The sequence below is a fragment of the Panthera tigris genome, chromosome E3, assembly GCF_018350195.1.
Source record: "Panthera tigris isolate Pti1 chromosome E3, P.tigris_Pti1_mat1.1, whole genome shotgun sequence".
Lineage (NCBI taxonomy): Eukaryota > Metazoa > Chordata > Mammalia > Carnivora > Felidae > Panthera > Panthera tigris.
The window spans coordinates 5548414-5565376 of NC_056675.1; the positions used below are offsets into that span (position 1 = coordinate 5548414).

Genomic DNA, 16963 nt, shown 5'->3' on the forward strand with positions numbered 1-16963 from the left:
ATTAAATGAAAACTTTCACTTCATCGTCATTTTCATCTTAAATATTGTATTTTCGGAACACCTCTGTATTGCCCAGTGTTGTATTTGGTATTTTGCTCGTCGTGTGCTCGTTTGCTCGTTTTCATTCATTTTGTATTCTGTTGATTTCGGTGGCATATTTTTTCCTTGTGTTTTAACTGAGGTTTCGGTATAAGATAAAGGTCTGGAATAATTGCGATGCCATAGATTTTTAAAGTCACAATGCTGTGATAATATGTACGCTGCTGTTTGTCCCTTTACTTTCTCTTATGTGAAGGAGACAAAATAACAAAACCCAGCTGAAGTGTTTTGAGAAACATTTGAGTTCTGTTTGAACTGAACTTGTGAATAACTCTTCTGTGATGTCACCGGTAATATTTGTGAAAGTATAGTACATTTTTAAAATAAATAGAAAAGAAACACAGATACATAGATGAATGCTGTCCATATCCAGTAAACAGTTTAAAACAAGGAAAACATTTTCATTTCACAAGCTTTTTCTGAGGTAGTATTTTCATAATAGAGGACCTTCTGATTGTTCCTTCATTTATTTTCCTGGATTCCATTTCCTGATGAGTGAGACCTGCTTCTTTACCATTTCGATGGAAGTGAGATGAAAACCTGTTCTTTGTTTTAGGTCCTCCTTGGAGAGATTTACACAGGCACTAGTGTAGCGAGAGTAATAGTGAAGGAGTTAAAAGCGAGCGCGAGCCCAAAGGAACAAGATACTTTTTTGAAAAATGGCGAACCTTACTAGTAAGTACCTTAAGATGTGTTTTGTAAACATAGTCCGGGGTCTGTTGAGGACCAGGTGTTTAAAATGACTTTGCAATGTATCGTATTTAAATTGTGATGAATGTTAAAATTTAGATTACTGTCTGAACAGGTGTACTCGTGTGCTCCCTGATGAATGACACGTGACTTTTCTTTTCCCCAGTGTTCTTCAGCATCCAAATATTCTTCAGTGTGTTGGACAATGTGTAGAAGCAATTCCCTATCTCCTGGTGTTTGAGTTCTGTGACCTGGTAAGTTTTTAGTGGAAATTCAAGGTCAAGCGTTCAAAACGTGACACCCAAGTGTTTTTGACAGATAGAAATGCCGGATGAGGGACTGCTTTCACTTCTGTCCCCCGTTTTAAAAACTTTACAATGTGCTAAGTCATTACCTTTTGAAAACAGTCCTGACGGACACTTACGTCAGTGTTGTTTTTACACTCCATCCCTATGCTGAGCTGTTCACGTGCATTTCATCTAATCATATTTGTCCACACTTTCTATATGATTAAAGTAAGGCTCACGGAGATTGAGAAGATGTTATTCATCAAGGATATGCCAGAGCCAGAGTTTGGATCTCCAGCATCCCCTTCCCTAGAGCTCGAGGTCTTTCTTGACCTCAGCTAGGCAGTTTGAAACACTTTTCCCCAATGAGGTAATCATCGTACCTGTCGAGTACCCGTGACCTGTCAGGCTTTTAAAATAGTGAATGTACGTGCCGTTTAGATTTTTAAATAATTAGATGATTTTTTTAACCCAAAATTAATAGCCTCACTTCTTCGCATGACAGTATTACTGAGATTTATAAGTTGGAAAAACTGTGTTTGTGCAGTTTGTGCATAAAAGCTGCACAAACACGGTTTTTATGAATACTAATTTTTATGTGAAAAGTTCCTGTAAACATGTTTTTTTAAAAAACTGGGTTTTGATTGATTTCTTCGCATCGTCTCAGTTTTCAGAACGTGAAAACATTAAGATCGTGCACAGAAAGGTGGGAGTACATCGAGATAAACCCCCAGTTCGTTCAGACAGTATTTTCAGCCGGCAAAATCAAAACGGGCAGTAACCATTGTGGATTTTTGTTCTAATTCCAAAGTGTGATGTGAATATTCCTCTTGTTGGCAGTGGTAGTTAATTACAAAGAAAAATTAATAAACTTGATATATTAGCTTTCATTGGATTATATCAGAGTAGCCCCCAATCTCAGCGACTGCTGAGAGCAGAATGGTTCTCACTGATCTTGTACGTCAGCTCTGTTCCAGGCTGTGTTCAGCTTCACTCTAGGATCAGTGTATTTTATATTCTCTGTAGGCGCTGGGAGGGGGAGGATGTATATTCTGGTACATTCTGTGCAAGTGTATCTGTATAGGTCTTCTGGGTCAAGCATATGAGGTGGTTCAAATCTCCTGCATCCTTCTGATTTGGGAGGGCATTGATAGAGGAGTCTGAGTCTGTTTTCTATCAGTTATTAAGAGGCACAGTAGAATCTGCTCTGATTACAGATTTTCCTTATAATTCTAGTTGTATTTGCTTTGAATGTTGTGTCAAGGATACAAATTTAGAATTGATGCAATGTCTTGTAATTTTAAGCTTTCATTATTATGAAGGGACTCTTCATAAGATTAAAAGCATTACTGAGGATTAAGTCTGTGCTTTACTGATATTAATATAGTTATCCCAGCCTTTTTTGGTTAGAATTTGCCTGGTGTGTCTAAGTCCTTTGGTTTACATCACCTGAAAATAGCTTATCGTTAAAATTTTGTTAATCTGTCAGTCTTGATCACTTACCATGGAATGTGTGGTCCGTTTATGTTTATTGCATTTATGACATGGTTGGAATTTTTATGTACCTATTTTGTATTATTTTTCCTACCTACTTGTTTCAATTTTTCTGTTTCGCTTTTCTGCTAGCCTTCTTTTGGATTCTTGGTGGGTTTTTTTTGGGGGGGTGGGGGTGGTGGTTGGTTCAGTTTTTCGCACCTACTAGTTTGGATTTTAGATACTGTTCTTAGTTTTTGGTACGATGACACTGGAAGTTACAATATGCGTATGTAATTTGACTAAGTCTAAAATTAATATTTTAACCCTCCCCCAAAGAAGCTGGGACCTCATAGAGCTTTCCCTCCATGTGAGGAAAACTGAAATCCCATTTGCTTTTTTGTCCCAAGCCCACATTTTCTCCGAACATCAAGGGTGCTTCTTTGTTGAACACCTGCTATTGGAAGATGAATTCCCACATGGATCCATGGATCCGGAGGGAGAGTTCGGTCACTGTCCTCTAGGCCTCCTTGGTAGTGAGAGCAGACATGTGATCGTGGTTATTTAGCCCGATAAACCTTTGAATGGAGGCATGAGAACTAAGAAGACGACCTACTCGATGACATTCCTGATTATTTTATTGCATCTACGTTTTGTTTTATCTCAATGTTATCAGTCATAATGTTTATGACCCTCGGTTATTACAATATGAGAACTGCTCCTTTTAGTCTGGCTCAGGCTAACTGATGTGACAGGTGATTCTTGTGCGGACAGCGTTTGAGAAGCCCTATGGTCTAGTGTCTCTGTGTGAGGAGACAAGTCTGCAGTCAGAGTTGTAGTTTTCTGAGACACTCTATGGTGGTTCTTTTGGGTCCCTAAGCTCTTGATATTTTTTCTGAATAACAATCAAAACACTCTTCCTGATCAAACACAACAAAAATGTGGCAGGGAGCATATCTACTTGAAATACCACAGTTCTCGTAATTACAAAACTATCTCAGGGCGCCTGGGTGGCTCAGTCGATTAAGCGTCTGTCCCTTGGTTTTTGGCTCAGGTCATGATCTCGCAGATTGTGGGTTCGAGCCCCCCATCAGGCTCTGTGCTGACAGTGTGGAGCCTGCTTGGGGTTTTCTCTCTCTCCCTCTCTGCCCCGTCTATTCCTGGAAGTTTTATTAGACATTATTGTTTTTCCTGGAATGGTAAAAGCTTCTGGATGCTCACCTTACGTTGTCTTCTAAATGGTTCAGGCGATGGGTTTAGTTTTAGTGCTATTCTAATTCATTTTTTCACAAGCTGCTTGTTCTTTTGGGGAGTAGTAGTTTAACCTACTTTATAAAGAAACTGAAACATTACAAAGCACACAAACAGCTCCTTTACAATTACTATAAAAAAGTCAGAATTGACAAGATTCAAGAGTATTCTTTGTATCTTTGTCATTATACATTTTTTAAAATGTTTATTTTTGAGAGAGAGAGAGAGAGAGAGCGCGAGCGAGCATGAGCAGGGGAGGGAAAGAGAGAGAGAGGAGACACAGAATCTGAAGCAGGCTCCAGCCTCCAAGCTGTCAGCACAGAGCCTGACGCGGGGCTCAAACCCATGAACCGTGAGATCATGGCCTGAGCCAAAGTCAGACGCTTAATCGACTGAGCCACCCAGGTGCCCCTTATGTAAATATAATAAATACATGCTTTTTGTTAACATTCTTTTTATATGGTTTTTACCCAGGACATTTAGGTCTCACATTTAAATGCATATTCTCCAAGTACTTATTAGACTGAGTATGCGGAGAATATTAACTTACCTAAAGTTGTACTGGTTTCCGTATTTTGGGGTGAGGATTATGCATATAGCCCTCCAGAATTAACAAATAAAACTTTTTTTTTTTTTAATTTTGTACACCCATTCAACAAATACGACTCCTTGAAACATTTTATGTGAACCTCCTAAGTCGTCATGGGAGAACGTTCACTCCTGTAGCTAGAAGTTTGGAAAGAGCTCCTCACCCCCACCAACAGCTTTCATTGGCGGTGCAGAGCTAATAGCTATTTTTAATTTAAGTGCACTGCCCAGCGGTACGTTGATCAACAACAAAACCTTAAAAACAGTCATCGTTTCTCAAAAAATTACAAGAGTTACCACACGACCCAGCAATTTCACTTGTAGGGACATATATCCAAAATCATGGAAAGCAGCATCTCAAAGAGATGTTCACACGCCCCTGTTTATAGCGGCATGATTCGCAGTAGCCAAAAGGAAGAAGCAGTTCAAGAGTCCATTGGTGGATGAATAAGTAAACAAAATCGAGTCTATACCGTGGAGTATTACTGAGTCTTAAAAAGGAAGGAAATGCTAACACCTCCAACGTGGATGAACCTTGAGGGCATGATCAGTGAGATAAGCCAAACCGCTGGAAGAGGTTCCCGCGTGGCTCCACCTGTGAAGCATCGACAGCAGTCAGACTCACAGGGACCGAGAGTGGGGTGGTGGTTGCCGGGGACCGAGTTGGGAGAGATGGGGAGTGTGCCTAATGGGGACACGGTCTCAGTTTGGGAAGACGAAGAGTTGTGGAGAAGGACGGTGGTGACGGTGGCACCGCAGCGTGAATGCTCTTAATGCCCCTGAACTGAGCACGTACCAGTGGTTAAGATGGTAGTGTTACGTTACCGGTTTTTACCACACACGTGCAAATCGATGATTACTTACTGTTATTTAAGGTGCCATCCCAGCTGGTCCCTGTGCTAGCAGGATGCTAGGAAGTGCTCCGAGTGCCCGGTCTCCTGTCCAAGTAGAGGCTGTTGACCCAGGGAACCCTCCACCTTGCCTAGCAGCGAGGGTCACGTTTGTGTCATTGGACGGTTTCGGGCTCATCACCTCTGGGCCCTGCTAAGCTTCAGAGGGAGCGGGGTCACCAGCTCTGAAGTCCGCTTGCCCAGGCTCGGTGTGTGCAGTGGCTCCGTGGCAGGAATGGTCAGGTAGCATCATCCCGGTGAACCAGAGAGGGCACCCACCTGCGGGGATGTCCCCCCGACACACCAAAGCCTCGCTTCAGTACCGAGCCCTGCTCCCGGCCTGGATGCCCCACAGCCCTCCCAGAAGTAGGCCATCCAGAGCAGAGGGGCGTCACCTGAAGCAAAACCGCCCACTGGCAAGGATCCAGAGGACAGAGGGTAATAGCTTGGGCTTGGTCATAAGCAGCTGCGGCCACAGTGAAAGGAGCCACTATCTTCACATGTTCTTAGTAGGTCAAGAGCTATTGAATGAACATTGGCCTTTCAGTCGTCATCGGGCGGTGATCATACGCAACGATAACATCTTTTAAATAGAAAGGAGAGACTATTTTTGCACTTAAGTCATTCTGGTGATGTGGAATTACCGGTCTGTTGTTGAAAAAGCACTTTATCTTAGACTTTTTATGAAAGAAAACGAAGAGAGAGCGAGTCTGGTAGCTGGACTGTAGCCACCAGTTTGGAACGCTCATGGTGCCGTGCTCAGGGAAGGAGCGATGATTGCGGGGTGCTGCCTCCGGCTTTCTGCCATGGAAGGTGCACACCGCTCGCTCGTGAGTGTCCAGGCAAGGAGATTGCTTTTGGGTAGGGACCACTCATTCAACAGAAGCGTACCAGGCACCAGCTGGGTACGAGGAGCTGTGCCCGGCGCCCTGGGGAACACAGGCAGGTCACCCGGGTCCCTGTGTTTCCTACCTGGAGAGCCAGGCTGGCCCGCCTTCAGATGCTCATCCTGCCACTCGTGTGTCACTCTGGAAAGTTACCTGACCTCTTTAAGTCCCAGTTTAGGCCTCTGTAAAATGGGGATAATGCCACCTACCCTGTAGACTACCCTGACCATTAATAAGCTGGTAAAGTAAGTTTTGGAGCACATGGTAAGTACTCAAGACATAGGAGCTATTTCTATTCCTATTTAGTTACTTAAATTGATCGCAGTTAGTGATTGAGTAAAGGTCTGAGTAGTGTGTATTGAAGTATGGCAGTTCTGGGCACCTGGCTGGCTCAGTCGGGAGAGCATGCAACTCCTGATCTCAGGGCCATGAGTTCAAACCCCACATTGGGTGTAGAGATTACTTTTACAAAAAAAAAAAAAAAAAAAAAAAAAAAAAGGGAGAAGTATAGCAGTTCTAACTGGGATCATTGGAGAAGGCTAACTTTGGAGAAGGAGTTTGCTCAGCACGCAAGAGCAGTTGGATAGACCTCCTAGCGGGAACAGCCCCTCAGCCAGTGTCCCCCTGGGGAGCCGGGGGGGGGGGGCGGGAATGCACGTCCTGGTGAGAGAGGCAGGCTGACGTCTGCTGGAAAAGATGAGCTGAAAGGGTGAAAAGCAGAGACAGGCCACTCTGGAGCCCAGACCGAGGGCCGAGGTGGCAGAGAGAGGAGTGCAGGTTACACATTGCTCTGTCTTAATCTTTCTGAAGATTCATCCGTTTCTTTGACTCTTGTCACCTGACTCCGAAGCAAGAGACAGTATTTTCTTTGCGAGGGAGCGTTCTTTTTGGCTTTCTGATCGCCGATGAAGCAGAGGACGAGTTTCTGAAAGGAATTAGCAGTAGCCACATGAGAATGGGAAAGAAGTCCGTTTGGGGTTCTCGATGTGCTGCATGTTCCTCTGTGGGGCTTGCTTTAGTCCGCCTCTTGTCAGGAGTCAGGGCCGCTTAGAATCATGGGCTCTTAGAGCCGAAGGAACCTTGGCCATGCCCACCAAGAGGCCTAAGGAAGGGATAGCTCTAGCCGGTCTGTGCCGGACCTTGTGCTGGGCACGGGGTATCCGTTACTCACTTCGTGGGTGTTGAGAGCCCTTGTGAGGTGGGGTGGCAGGAGCTCCATTTTACAGATAGGGAAACTGAGGCTGAGGGAGATGAAGGTGCTCATTGAAGCGCCAAACCCAGGCTTCAGCACCAGGCTTTCTGTTCTTCTTTCTTTGTCTGGTTAATTGGCTTGCCTCAGGTCACATGATCACCAGTGGCAAAGTAGGGATCTTAATTTATGGCTTAACGTTATTCTGTGTGTTTCTATACCACGTGGTTTAACGGTTGTACATGTTTTTTCCACCAGAGGGAAACCTGCACTTTAGAACTGTCCTTTCGTACAGAAGATGCCTAGTTAATGGGCATGTCTTAGTTACAAATGTGTTCATCAAGTAAGCCCATGCACGGGGAGCCTTCTAGGTTCTGGGCAAAGATGAATGGCATGTCCCTGCCCCCACAGAGCTCACAAAGAAGAGAGGGTGTGGGGTAACAGTGGAACAGAGGTGCGTGTGACAGGGTCCCTGGCCAGAGGCAGCAGAGAGGACGACGATGCAGCATGATCAGGCTTGACAGTGAGGGTGTCCCTGAGTCCTGCTGGTGGCCTCTCCCTTCCTCACGCCTGGCTGCCGCCCTGGGCTTTGGTGAAAGTAGGCCTTGCCCGGGACTTGGCGATGGGTTGGACGTCTAGAGACAGAGCGGACTCGAGGACGAGGCCTTCGGTTTTGGTCTCACCCCCCGGGAGGATGGTGATGCCATTTCCCGAGACGGAGCAGGTTGTCCGAGGTCTGCATCAGACCAGCTCGACGGAAGGCATCCAGGAGAGGGTGTCAAGTCAGCAGTTGGGAAGATGAGTCTGGGGCTCGGGAGGAAAGCCTCAGGAGGGCTTTGAGCCTGAGAAGTGCATTAGAGATGATTTTTAAAGCCTTGGGGTGGGTAGAGTCGCCCGAGAATGAGGGTCCGCAGTGGCAGGATGGATGGAGCCCTGGGCGGTGCCAACACTTGCTGATGAGCGAGAGGGGGAGGGGCCACACAGGGGCCTGGAAAAGGCATGCCAGTGAGCTAGGAGGAGACCGGGAGGCGGGGGGGGGGGGGGGGGGGGGGGGGGGGGGGGGGGGAGGGATGACTCTACCCTGGCAGTGCTGGTGGAGGGGGGGGCAGCAGCGGCGGAGCGTGGGGGAGGCGTGGGGACAGGGTCATGAGGGAGTGGGATCCCGGGAGGTGGGCCAGCCAGTGCAGACCAGGCTTCAGAGTGCACGTGCGAAGGGGGAAGGGGAGAAGGGGGAATGGGACGGCCGGGGCAGGAGGAGTGTGGAGGCAGAGGGAGGCTTGTTTGGTTCCTGGTTGGACTGACCTGAGGGGTGTCTGAGCGCGTGAGCACAGGGGTGAGTAATCCGTAACAACCGGCGCTTGGTGCGTCGGGGGATGGACGCTGGCAGGTGAGGGCTCGGGGCCGAGGAAGCAGCCTCCGGCGGGCGGGGACACGGCCAGACGGGTACTGGGGCGTTGGCTTCGTGTGGACATTTCCTTCCGTCAGTGGGGGCCCAGTATGTGGCTGTTTATGCCGGTCTTGCACCCGTTCATTCCAGTTTCGGTTAAAAATCATAAATTCTCCCCCAAAGTCCTCCTGTTAAAAGTATAAGAGACTGTAATTTTGCACTCCTAGAACTCCTCGCTGGTTGCGTTTTCGCATTGTGATGAAGTGAATTCATCGTTCGCGGTGCCCCGAAGAAAGCTGCGTGGCCCTCCTGGTGGCCCGGGCTGGAATTTAAGAGGACACTAGCGCGCCTCTGTCTGAAGGTCTGCGGGCCGCTCGGGGCGGTGCGTGAAGTCCTTGCCGGCCCCGGCTCCGCGCAGTCCTGAGTGCGGCGCTTTGCTGCCACCTAGTGTCATACGTCCTTCTTTTCCAGGCTTTCTGGGAGGGTTTGGGGGAGGATCTGAGAAATTTTTAAGACTTGGATAAAGGAAACGATTTTAATTCAGAATATATTGCTGTTCTTCGTGGGTTTTTCTTTAAATAAGGGACCAAAGTAATAATCCCTGTCTGCTCACCAAGTACCACGCAAACATAAATAAAGTAAACCTGGCGTCTCAATACGGTTTTGTCTGTTTTGGATAGAATGAATCCAGTTTTGGTATTTATTTAATAGAAACATTTTTACTGTAATTAAAGATTTTACGCTGATTTTTCTTCTAAATGGTGGCACCAGGAGAGCCGACGGTCTTTCTAGAACATAGAACCAACCCTGGGTCCTGCACAAACCACCACGAGTCCCATCGGGCTCCTCCGTAATCATTGGTGTCAGCTCCTCACCCAGCTTAGAGGTGTGTTTGCCAGCGTTTTGCTAACTGCTGACTTTGTCCCCCGCGCTGGGGGTTGGGGTCGGGAGAGGCCAAGCTGGAAACACTAGGGGCGGTAACATTCTTAAGCAAAATCCCCTTGTGCTTGTTATGCATCTTCTGGTGAGATTTGGGGAGTGAATTACTGTGGAGAGAAGACACCTTGAGCACAGTGGATGGTGATGAATATCCAGCTGCCGCTTGAACAACATGGGTTTGAGCCGGGCAGGTCCCACACGTAGAGTTTTCCCGACAAATACAGGCCAGTGCTGTAAATATATTTTCTCTTCTTTATCATTTTCTCTACACTTTCTTTTTTCTGGCCTACTTTATTATAAGAATATAGTCTATAATATATGCCACATAAAAATATGTGTTAAGCAACTCTTCGTTATCAGTAAGGCTTCTGGTCAACCACAGGTTGCTAGTGGTTGAGTTTTTGGAGAGTCTGAAGTTCTGTGTGGATTTTCCACCACTCGGGGGTCGGTGCCCCAACCCCGTCATTGTTCAGGGCTGAACTGCACTTTAGATAACCTTGAAAAATAACTCCACCCACTCTGCCATTCTCCCTTCATGGCCAAAGTCACTTGCAAAGTGTTCACTGTTTGCCAGCAGCTTCTGTTTGTTTTGAGAATTGGCCAGATACAGCACAGCATAATGCTACTTTTGTGTGAGGGTGATTTTTTCTTAGATGGATATTGCAGGAAAGGGGTTGGACAAATGGATTTAAGTTGCCATTTCACTGGTAATGTAAATAAAAAGCTGTTCATTTTCATATTTAGTTTCCATGTGGGCCACCTTATGAAAATCTCATTAGCCTGTAGGCCTGGAGCTTTTTGCTGGTCTTAGTCTGGATTAATGTATTTGTCATGAGACTCTGTCTTTATTCCCACCCACTCCAACACTGGGTAGAGCCTAGCCTGGGGGAAGGTGGGGTGGGGGTGGGAAGGGGCATGTATTTTTATTTTTGAGAGAGAGCATGCACAAATGGAGGAGGGACAGAGAGAGAGGGAGACAGAATCCGAAGCAGGCTCCATGCTGTCAGTGCAAAGCCCGACGCAGGCCTCGAACCCACAAATCACGAGATCATGACCTCAGCCGAAGTCGAATCCTTAACCGATGTAGTCTCCCAGGCTCTCTGGGACATGTATTATTCAAAGGCAAGAAGGGTCTCTTTCTCTCCTGGAGCGGCTTGCGATTCCAGCATCACGTCTGGGAGGAAATAAGAGGTAGGACATACGGGTCCCGAGGGCACGAAACTGCTTCCCTGGCAGAGCAGTCCCATTAAGTTTGGGGGGATCCAACAAATGCATGTGGCTGACATGAAGTTATTTTACATTCATTCTTATAAAGTAAATTGATTTGATCTGCAACCCTAAGTGGATTTTCTTGACAGGTTGGTAAAACTAAGCAGTAGAGATACGGCCCCACTGTTTATTGGCTGTGGCCTCGTCGAGATTTCTTAACCTCCTTGAGCCTCAGTTCCACAGCCAGGAAATGCTTCAAATTGCAGGAATTATTTGAGGCAGCAGGTGTAGACACTCCTCGCACGGTGCTTGGCACACTGCTCAGAAGTTCCGGTGGCAGTAATTATTAATTTCAACATTATCATTCACATAAAAACCACTGAGACTGGGAATGAAAGCCTTTAGATGTTGCAGCGGGCCTAGAATTTACATTGCGGTGTGCAGTTAAAGGTAGGCAAACGTTTGTCATGGAATATTGTGTTCTAAGGTTTTATTCTGGGTAGAATTGGATAAATTTGCTCTTTCCTGACAGTTGCAAGAAATGCGTTCTATTCTTTAGTTGGTTACCTTCCTCAGGAGTCGTCACTTGACCCAGGTATAATGACAATCGAAAGCTATTGGCTTGCTTTCTAAATTTTGTTAACTGTTTATATAAAGCTTTGGTTTGGAATTAAGTCTCCGATCAATAAATATTTACTCGTGGTGATAAGGAGAATGTGGAAGATTTTATTTCCTTAAACGTGTATTCCCCAAAACATACAGTCCTAAATTTAAGTCCTCAAAGAGGGATGCCTGCCTGGGGGGCTCAGTCTGTTAAGTGTCTGACTTTGGCTCAGGTCACCATCTGGCAGTTAGTGAGTTTGAGCCCCACGTCGGGCTCTGTGCTGACACCTCAGAGCCTGGAGCCTGTTTCAGATTCTCTGTGCATCTCTCTTTCTGCCCCTCCCTTGGCCATACTCTTGTCTCTCTCTGTCTGTCTCTCTGAAAAATAAACATTAAAAATTTCTTTTAATAACAAAGTCCTGAAAAAGAGGCAGAGTAACACGGGGCAGTCCGGCAGGGATACCTGGAGGGCCCGGCGTTGCGGTGGATGTGCCTCAGGAGGCGTCCGGTGTGAGTTTGTTCATTTTCCTGTCCGCGCTGCCAGACTCTGAATAGGCTTAGTAACTTTATGCATTTTTCTGGAGGGCCCGGAATGTTCTTTCTCCGAGCGGTCTTGGGGCCACACCGGGCCTTGGGGGAGCTGGCAGAGACTCGGCCAGCACTCAGAATGCTTCCCCCCCCTCCCCCGGCCGGTCTTCTTTCGTTCTCTCCCTCTCCGTCGCTCACGAGTGCTCTGGCAGTAGCCTTCGTGACCTAATGTCTGGCCGTGTGCGTCCTAGAATCCTTACAGGCAGTGCACACGGCACCATTTATTCAACTCTCCGTATCATCTCAGTTACCTGGAAATTTCTGTACCTCTGCACTTAGTTTAGATGGTGCATCACTGAGAAATTATCTAAGTTTCACTGTTTGGTTTTACGTGTGTTCATCTAAACTGATAGTTTATTTAAAGATAAACTAACGTTTGGTTAGAACGACCCTAAAAGATGATAGTGTTTTCTATACTTTTAAAGCATTTGGGTGGAATTACTCTTTGTAACTTGGAACTTGCTCTTTATTAAGGTCAAATCTTAGTTCTAATAAATAATAGTTGACACGGGCAGAGGCACGTGTGTGGTCGCCAGCGTGTTCGCCTCGTCCCCTCTGGAAACTGACCTGCGCTGCCTTTTGCAGGGTGACCTAAAAGCTTACCTGCGCAACGAGCAAGAGCACGTGAGGGGGGACTCGCAGACCATGCTGCTGCAGCGGATGGCCTGCGAGATCGCGGCGGGCCTGGCCGCCATGCACAAGCTGCACTTCCTGCACAGGTGGGTCCGTCCGTCGGCGCCCCGCTCACCGCCCGGGCTGCGCCGTCCTCGTGACGGGTCCGGAGAGTACTTGGAGGGTGTGTAAGCAGAAGCTGTCCGGGACGCCCCGGGTCAGAGCGAGGGTAGAGCTGGGCTTCGGTCAGACCGGAACCGGGCAACAGGATGTCTGCATACAGCCTGAGGTCCGGAGACCATTTCCAGAATTTCAGAGAATGTAAAAAATTGCACATCGCTCAGCCGGGGGCAGACGGCATCCGTCTCCCCGCTGACGTCTCTCTGTGCTCCCCTGTCACGTCAGCTTCGGGCTGTGGTCCTGATTGTGCGATTTCAGGGTGGGTCCCGCTGCCCATCCCTGGGAGGGGAGGGGAGGGGAGGGTCTGCTAGGCCAGCATCATCTGTTTGTGGAGGGTCACAACAGGGGTGCCAGTGCTCTGAGAGGCCTGCCCTCCCACCTCAGCGCCCCGCCCCCGGGCTGGGTTATAGGCGGTCAGGGGGTGTGCGTGAGCCACGCAGCAGTCAGTATAACGTGCTGAATCTTAATCGGCACATAATCTGTGCCGAAACCTTCCTAGTCCCACTTGAATAGCCGCAGCTCTTTGGAGCACGTTGTGTTTGGCTCAGACCATTGATGTAATTTTTGTAATTAATTTTTTGTAAAAAAGGGCTTTGAGTCCTATCGGAGATGATGGTTCTGTGAACCCAAAAGGAGATTGCTGCTTATTCTTCTCTAGCCTTCTGAGCTCTGATTTATGTTTAAAATATGTTTGAGGGGCACCTGAGTGGCCCAGTTGGTTGAGTGTCCAGCTCTTTTTTTGTTTTTTTAACTTTTAAAAAAAATGTTTACTTATTTTTGAAAGAGAGACAGAGCACAACAGGGGAGGGGCAAAAAGAAAGACACAGAATCCGAAGCAGGCTCCAGGCTCTGAGCTGTCAGCACAGAGCCCCATGTGGGGCTCAAGCTCATGAACGGTGAGATCATGACCTGAGCCGAAGTTGGTCGCGTAACCGACTGAGCCACCCAGGCACCCCTGGTGTCCGACCCTTGATTGCGGCTCAGGTCATGATCTCGAGGTTCGTGAGTTCAAGCCCCAGATTGGGCTCCACGCTGATAGTGTGGAGCTTGCTTGGGGTTCTCTGTCCCTCTCTCTTTCTCTCTGCCTTTCCCTGGCTCTCTCTCAAAATAAATAAACTTTGAACATATAAATAAAAAATAAAAATATGTTTGAAATTATTTCTCAGGTCTCCAGGGAAACCAGCTTCTCTTTAGTTTTGTTTTTGTTTTTTTTTTTTTACATTTTATTTATTTTTGAGAGAGACAGAGACAGAGCACAAAATGGGGGAGAGGCAGAGAGAGAGAGGGAGACATAGAATCCGAAGCAGGCTCCAGTCTCCGAGCTGTCAGCACAGAACCTGATGTGGGACTCGAACTCACAAACCGTGAGATCATGACCTGAGCCGACGTCGGACGCTTAACCAACTGAGCCACCCAGGCGCCGCTCTTCAGTTGACTTTAATTAGATAATTTAACACTTAACAATCCAAAGCCCTGAAAAGGCACACCTGTGTGTTTTGACTTTAAGGGCTATGAAGTATTCTATTTTTTAAGAGGTAGGTTTCATAGGAATATATTTATAGTATGATGCCATTTTTTTTAAATAAGAAAACACCTGCTTGTATGTTCAGAGCTGTGTATGCGTGTGTGCGTGAGAACAGACATGGAAAAGTACCCTGTCACATTCTCAACATTATTCAGGGTAGGAAAGAAAGAAAATTATTAACATTTTTCTCCTACATCTATATCTTATTTGGCATGCATAGTGAGTGAATCATTCTGATAAAGGGCTTTATAAAAGACCCCAGAGATTATGGGTTTCTTCAAGCCCAAGGCAGAATCCCTTATACAAAACTTCGAAATGTAAATGGTCTGTTTGCTTCATGACAGAGAAATCTTATATTTCATATCTTTAATATCTTATAGCAGGTTAATACCCAGCATATTTGTATTGTTAATCTTTTGTAAGTCACAGCAGATTAATCCCTAAAAGCTGGTTTAGGAATTTTTAGATCTTGGAAGATGGAGCGTTTGGAGAGAGTATCATGTCAGAGTCAGCAGCACAAAGGTCTCAGAGGCAGCTAGAAATGGCATTAAAGTCCAAGTACATTCCTACTGCTTTATATTAAAAATTGGCAAAGACCTCAAAAAATTGGCAACCCATGAGTTGAGGTTTTTTTGTTTTTTTTTAATGTTTATTTATTTTGAGAGACAGAACATGCACACGTATGAGAAGGGGAAGGCAAAGAGAAGGAGAGAGAATCCCAAGCAGGCTCCACACTCTGCATGGAGTTCAACTTGGGCCTCATCTCACAACTGTGAGCTCGTGACCTGAGCCGAAATCCAGAGTTGGATGCTTAACCCACTGGGCCACCCAGGTGCCCCTTCCTGTGAGTCCCTATAGGTTGAAGTCCTACTTGATTTAGGCTTTTGTGAACTTCAGAACAAATACAGGTGACGAATTAAATCACATTTATGTTTGGATGTCATCCAGGCACAAAAACTCAAGGTGAAGAATATTTAAATTGTTAGCACCCCCCCCCCTCTCTCTCTCTCTCTCTCTCTCTTTTTAAGTAGCCGTATTTTAATTAATTAATTTATTATTATCATGTTTTTGGTGGTAGCAAACTGTATAGCATATTTTTAAATTGGAATTCAGAATATTCATTGGCTGACTTAAAGTCAGGTTTCTGTGTTGGTTGAAAATAGAATAGCCCACATGTCCAACTAAAAGCTGTCAGCTATGTTTGGAAAGTGATCTAGTAAAGCACCCGCAATTAAATTTTATTTTTGCTTATTGTTTAAGAGGAGACTTATGCCTGGGTCTTAGGTAGCCTCCATCTCCGAAGCTTACATGTGACATCCGTGAAGGCCATGTCAACAGCAGAAGCTGCCAGCGGGTTACGTTCCACACCATTCCGCCACTCTGGCCGAGAGCCTGGGACTTCCCGTCCCCTGCCCGTCAGGCTTCCTGAGCCGCTCCAGTGAGATGCCACAGGTCACCACCATGAGCTAAGTGCACAGAGGTTCTAGCGAGTAGCCCGGGCCTCATGGTGCCTCAGGTAGCTGAGGGATGGAGTACCCGGATCGTTCGTGAGCCTCCTTAGGATTTTCCTGGTTTATTTATATTTTTTTGAGGTTTATTTATGTATTTATTTTGAGAGAGAGAGAGAGAGAGAGAGAGCGAGAATCTCAAACAGGGATAGTGCTGATAGTGCAGTGGGGTTCAAACTCCCGAACTGTGAGATCACGACCTGAGCCTAAACCAAGAGTCGGACGCTTAACTGACTGAGCCCCCCAGACACCCCAGGATTTTCCCTGTTTTAAAGTTACGGTTACCTTCTGCTGAGAAACACTGAGGTTCTCCGGCTCTCAGAGTGTGGGTATCCAGGGTTGCAGGAGCATGATAGATAAACACTAGGGTTAGGTTCTGTTTTACATTAGTTTTTCTTAAATTGTACTGTGGGTGTTCGCACTGGTAAAGATTAGAAAGTCTGGTTACTAATCGGCTTGTGCCGCACGGCTGGCATGAGTAGATCTTTCAGCTGGTGTGTTATTAGGAGATTTCATTAATTTGTGTGCATGTAAATCTTCAAATTTTATCTTTTCAAATTCCTTCTAATGTTTCGTATTCTAAAGATTAGTCTTTAAGGAAAAAAAATTTTGTATGGCAATAAATATGATTGCCGTAATTCTTTCGATTATTTTATTTTACTTTTGAAGATCTAATTGGCTTTATTAAATTATTCATGAATTGGGCAGCCCCCATCCAGCAAGTCAAGGGCGGGGGGGGGGGGGGCTCTCCCTAATTGATAATCTTATATCAAAGCCCCCTGTAGCATCTGGCCCTTAGTGGTGTTAAATGAAAAGAAGACACAATTGTACTGTCACTTTGCTCTTATGATGCAAATCTAAGGATTTTCCTTATGCAGGCTGTGGAATCTGGCTTGAGCTACAACTCTGCAGGCACTTGACCAGTATATGCGACATGAGAGAATGAGGGCCCCAGGCACAGGGCCTCACCTCTTCTAGCCTCGTGTTCTTCACTCATAAGATCCTGGTCATAGAGCAGAGCTGGGGTTCCAAACCAGAGCTGGGGGCTCCGAGGCCCA

The 16963-nt window shown here is 46.3% G+C and overlaps 1 protein-coding gene across 3 annotated transcripts in view; it reads left to right on the forward strand.

Moving 5' to 3' along the window:
* Nucleotides 1-16963, forward strand: part of LMTK2 (lemur tyrosine kinase 2) — a 77234-nt gene that overhangs the window by 36013 nt on the left and 24258 nt on the right. For all 3 annotated transcript variants that reach the window (XM_042972428.1, XM_042972429.1, XM_042972430.1), the window contains exons 5-7: nt 656-774; nt 956-1043; nt 12666-12799. In XM_042972428.1, the coding sequence (XP_042828362.1) occupies nt 656-774; nt 956-1043; nt 12666-12799 (341 nt within the window). The remainder of the gene's footprint in view (nt 1-655; nt 775-955; nt 1044-12665; nt 12800-16963) is intronic.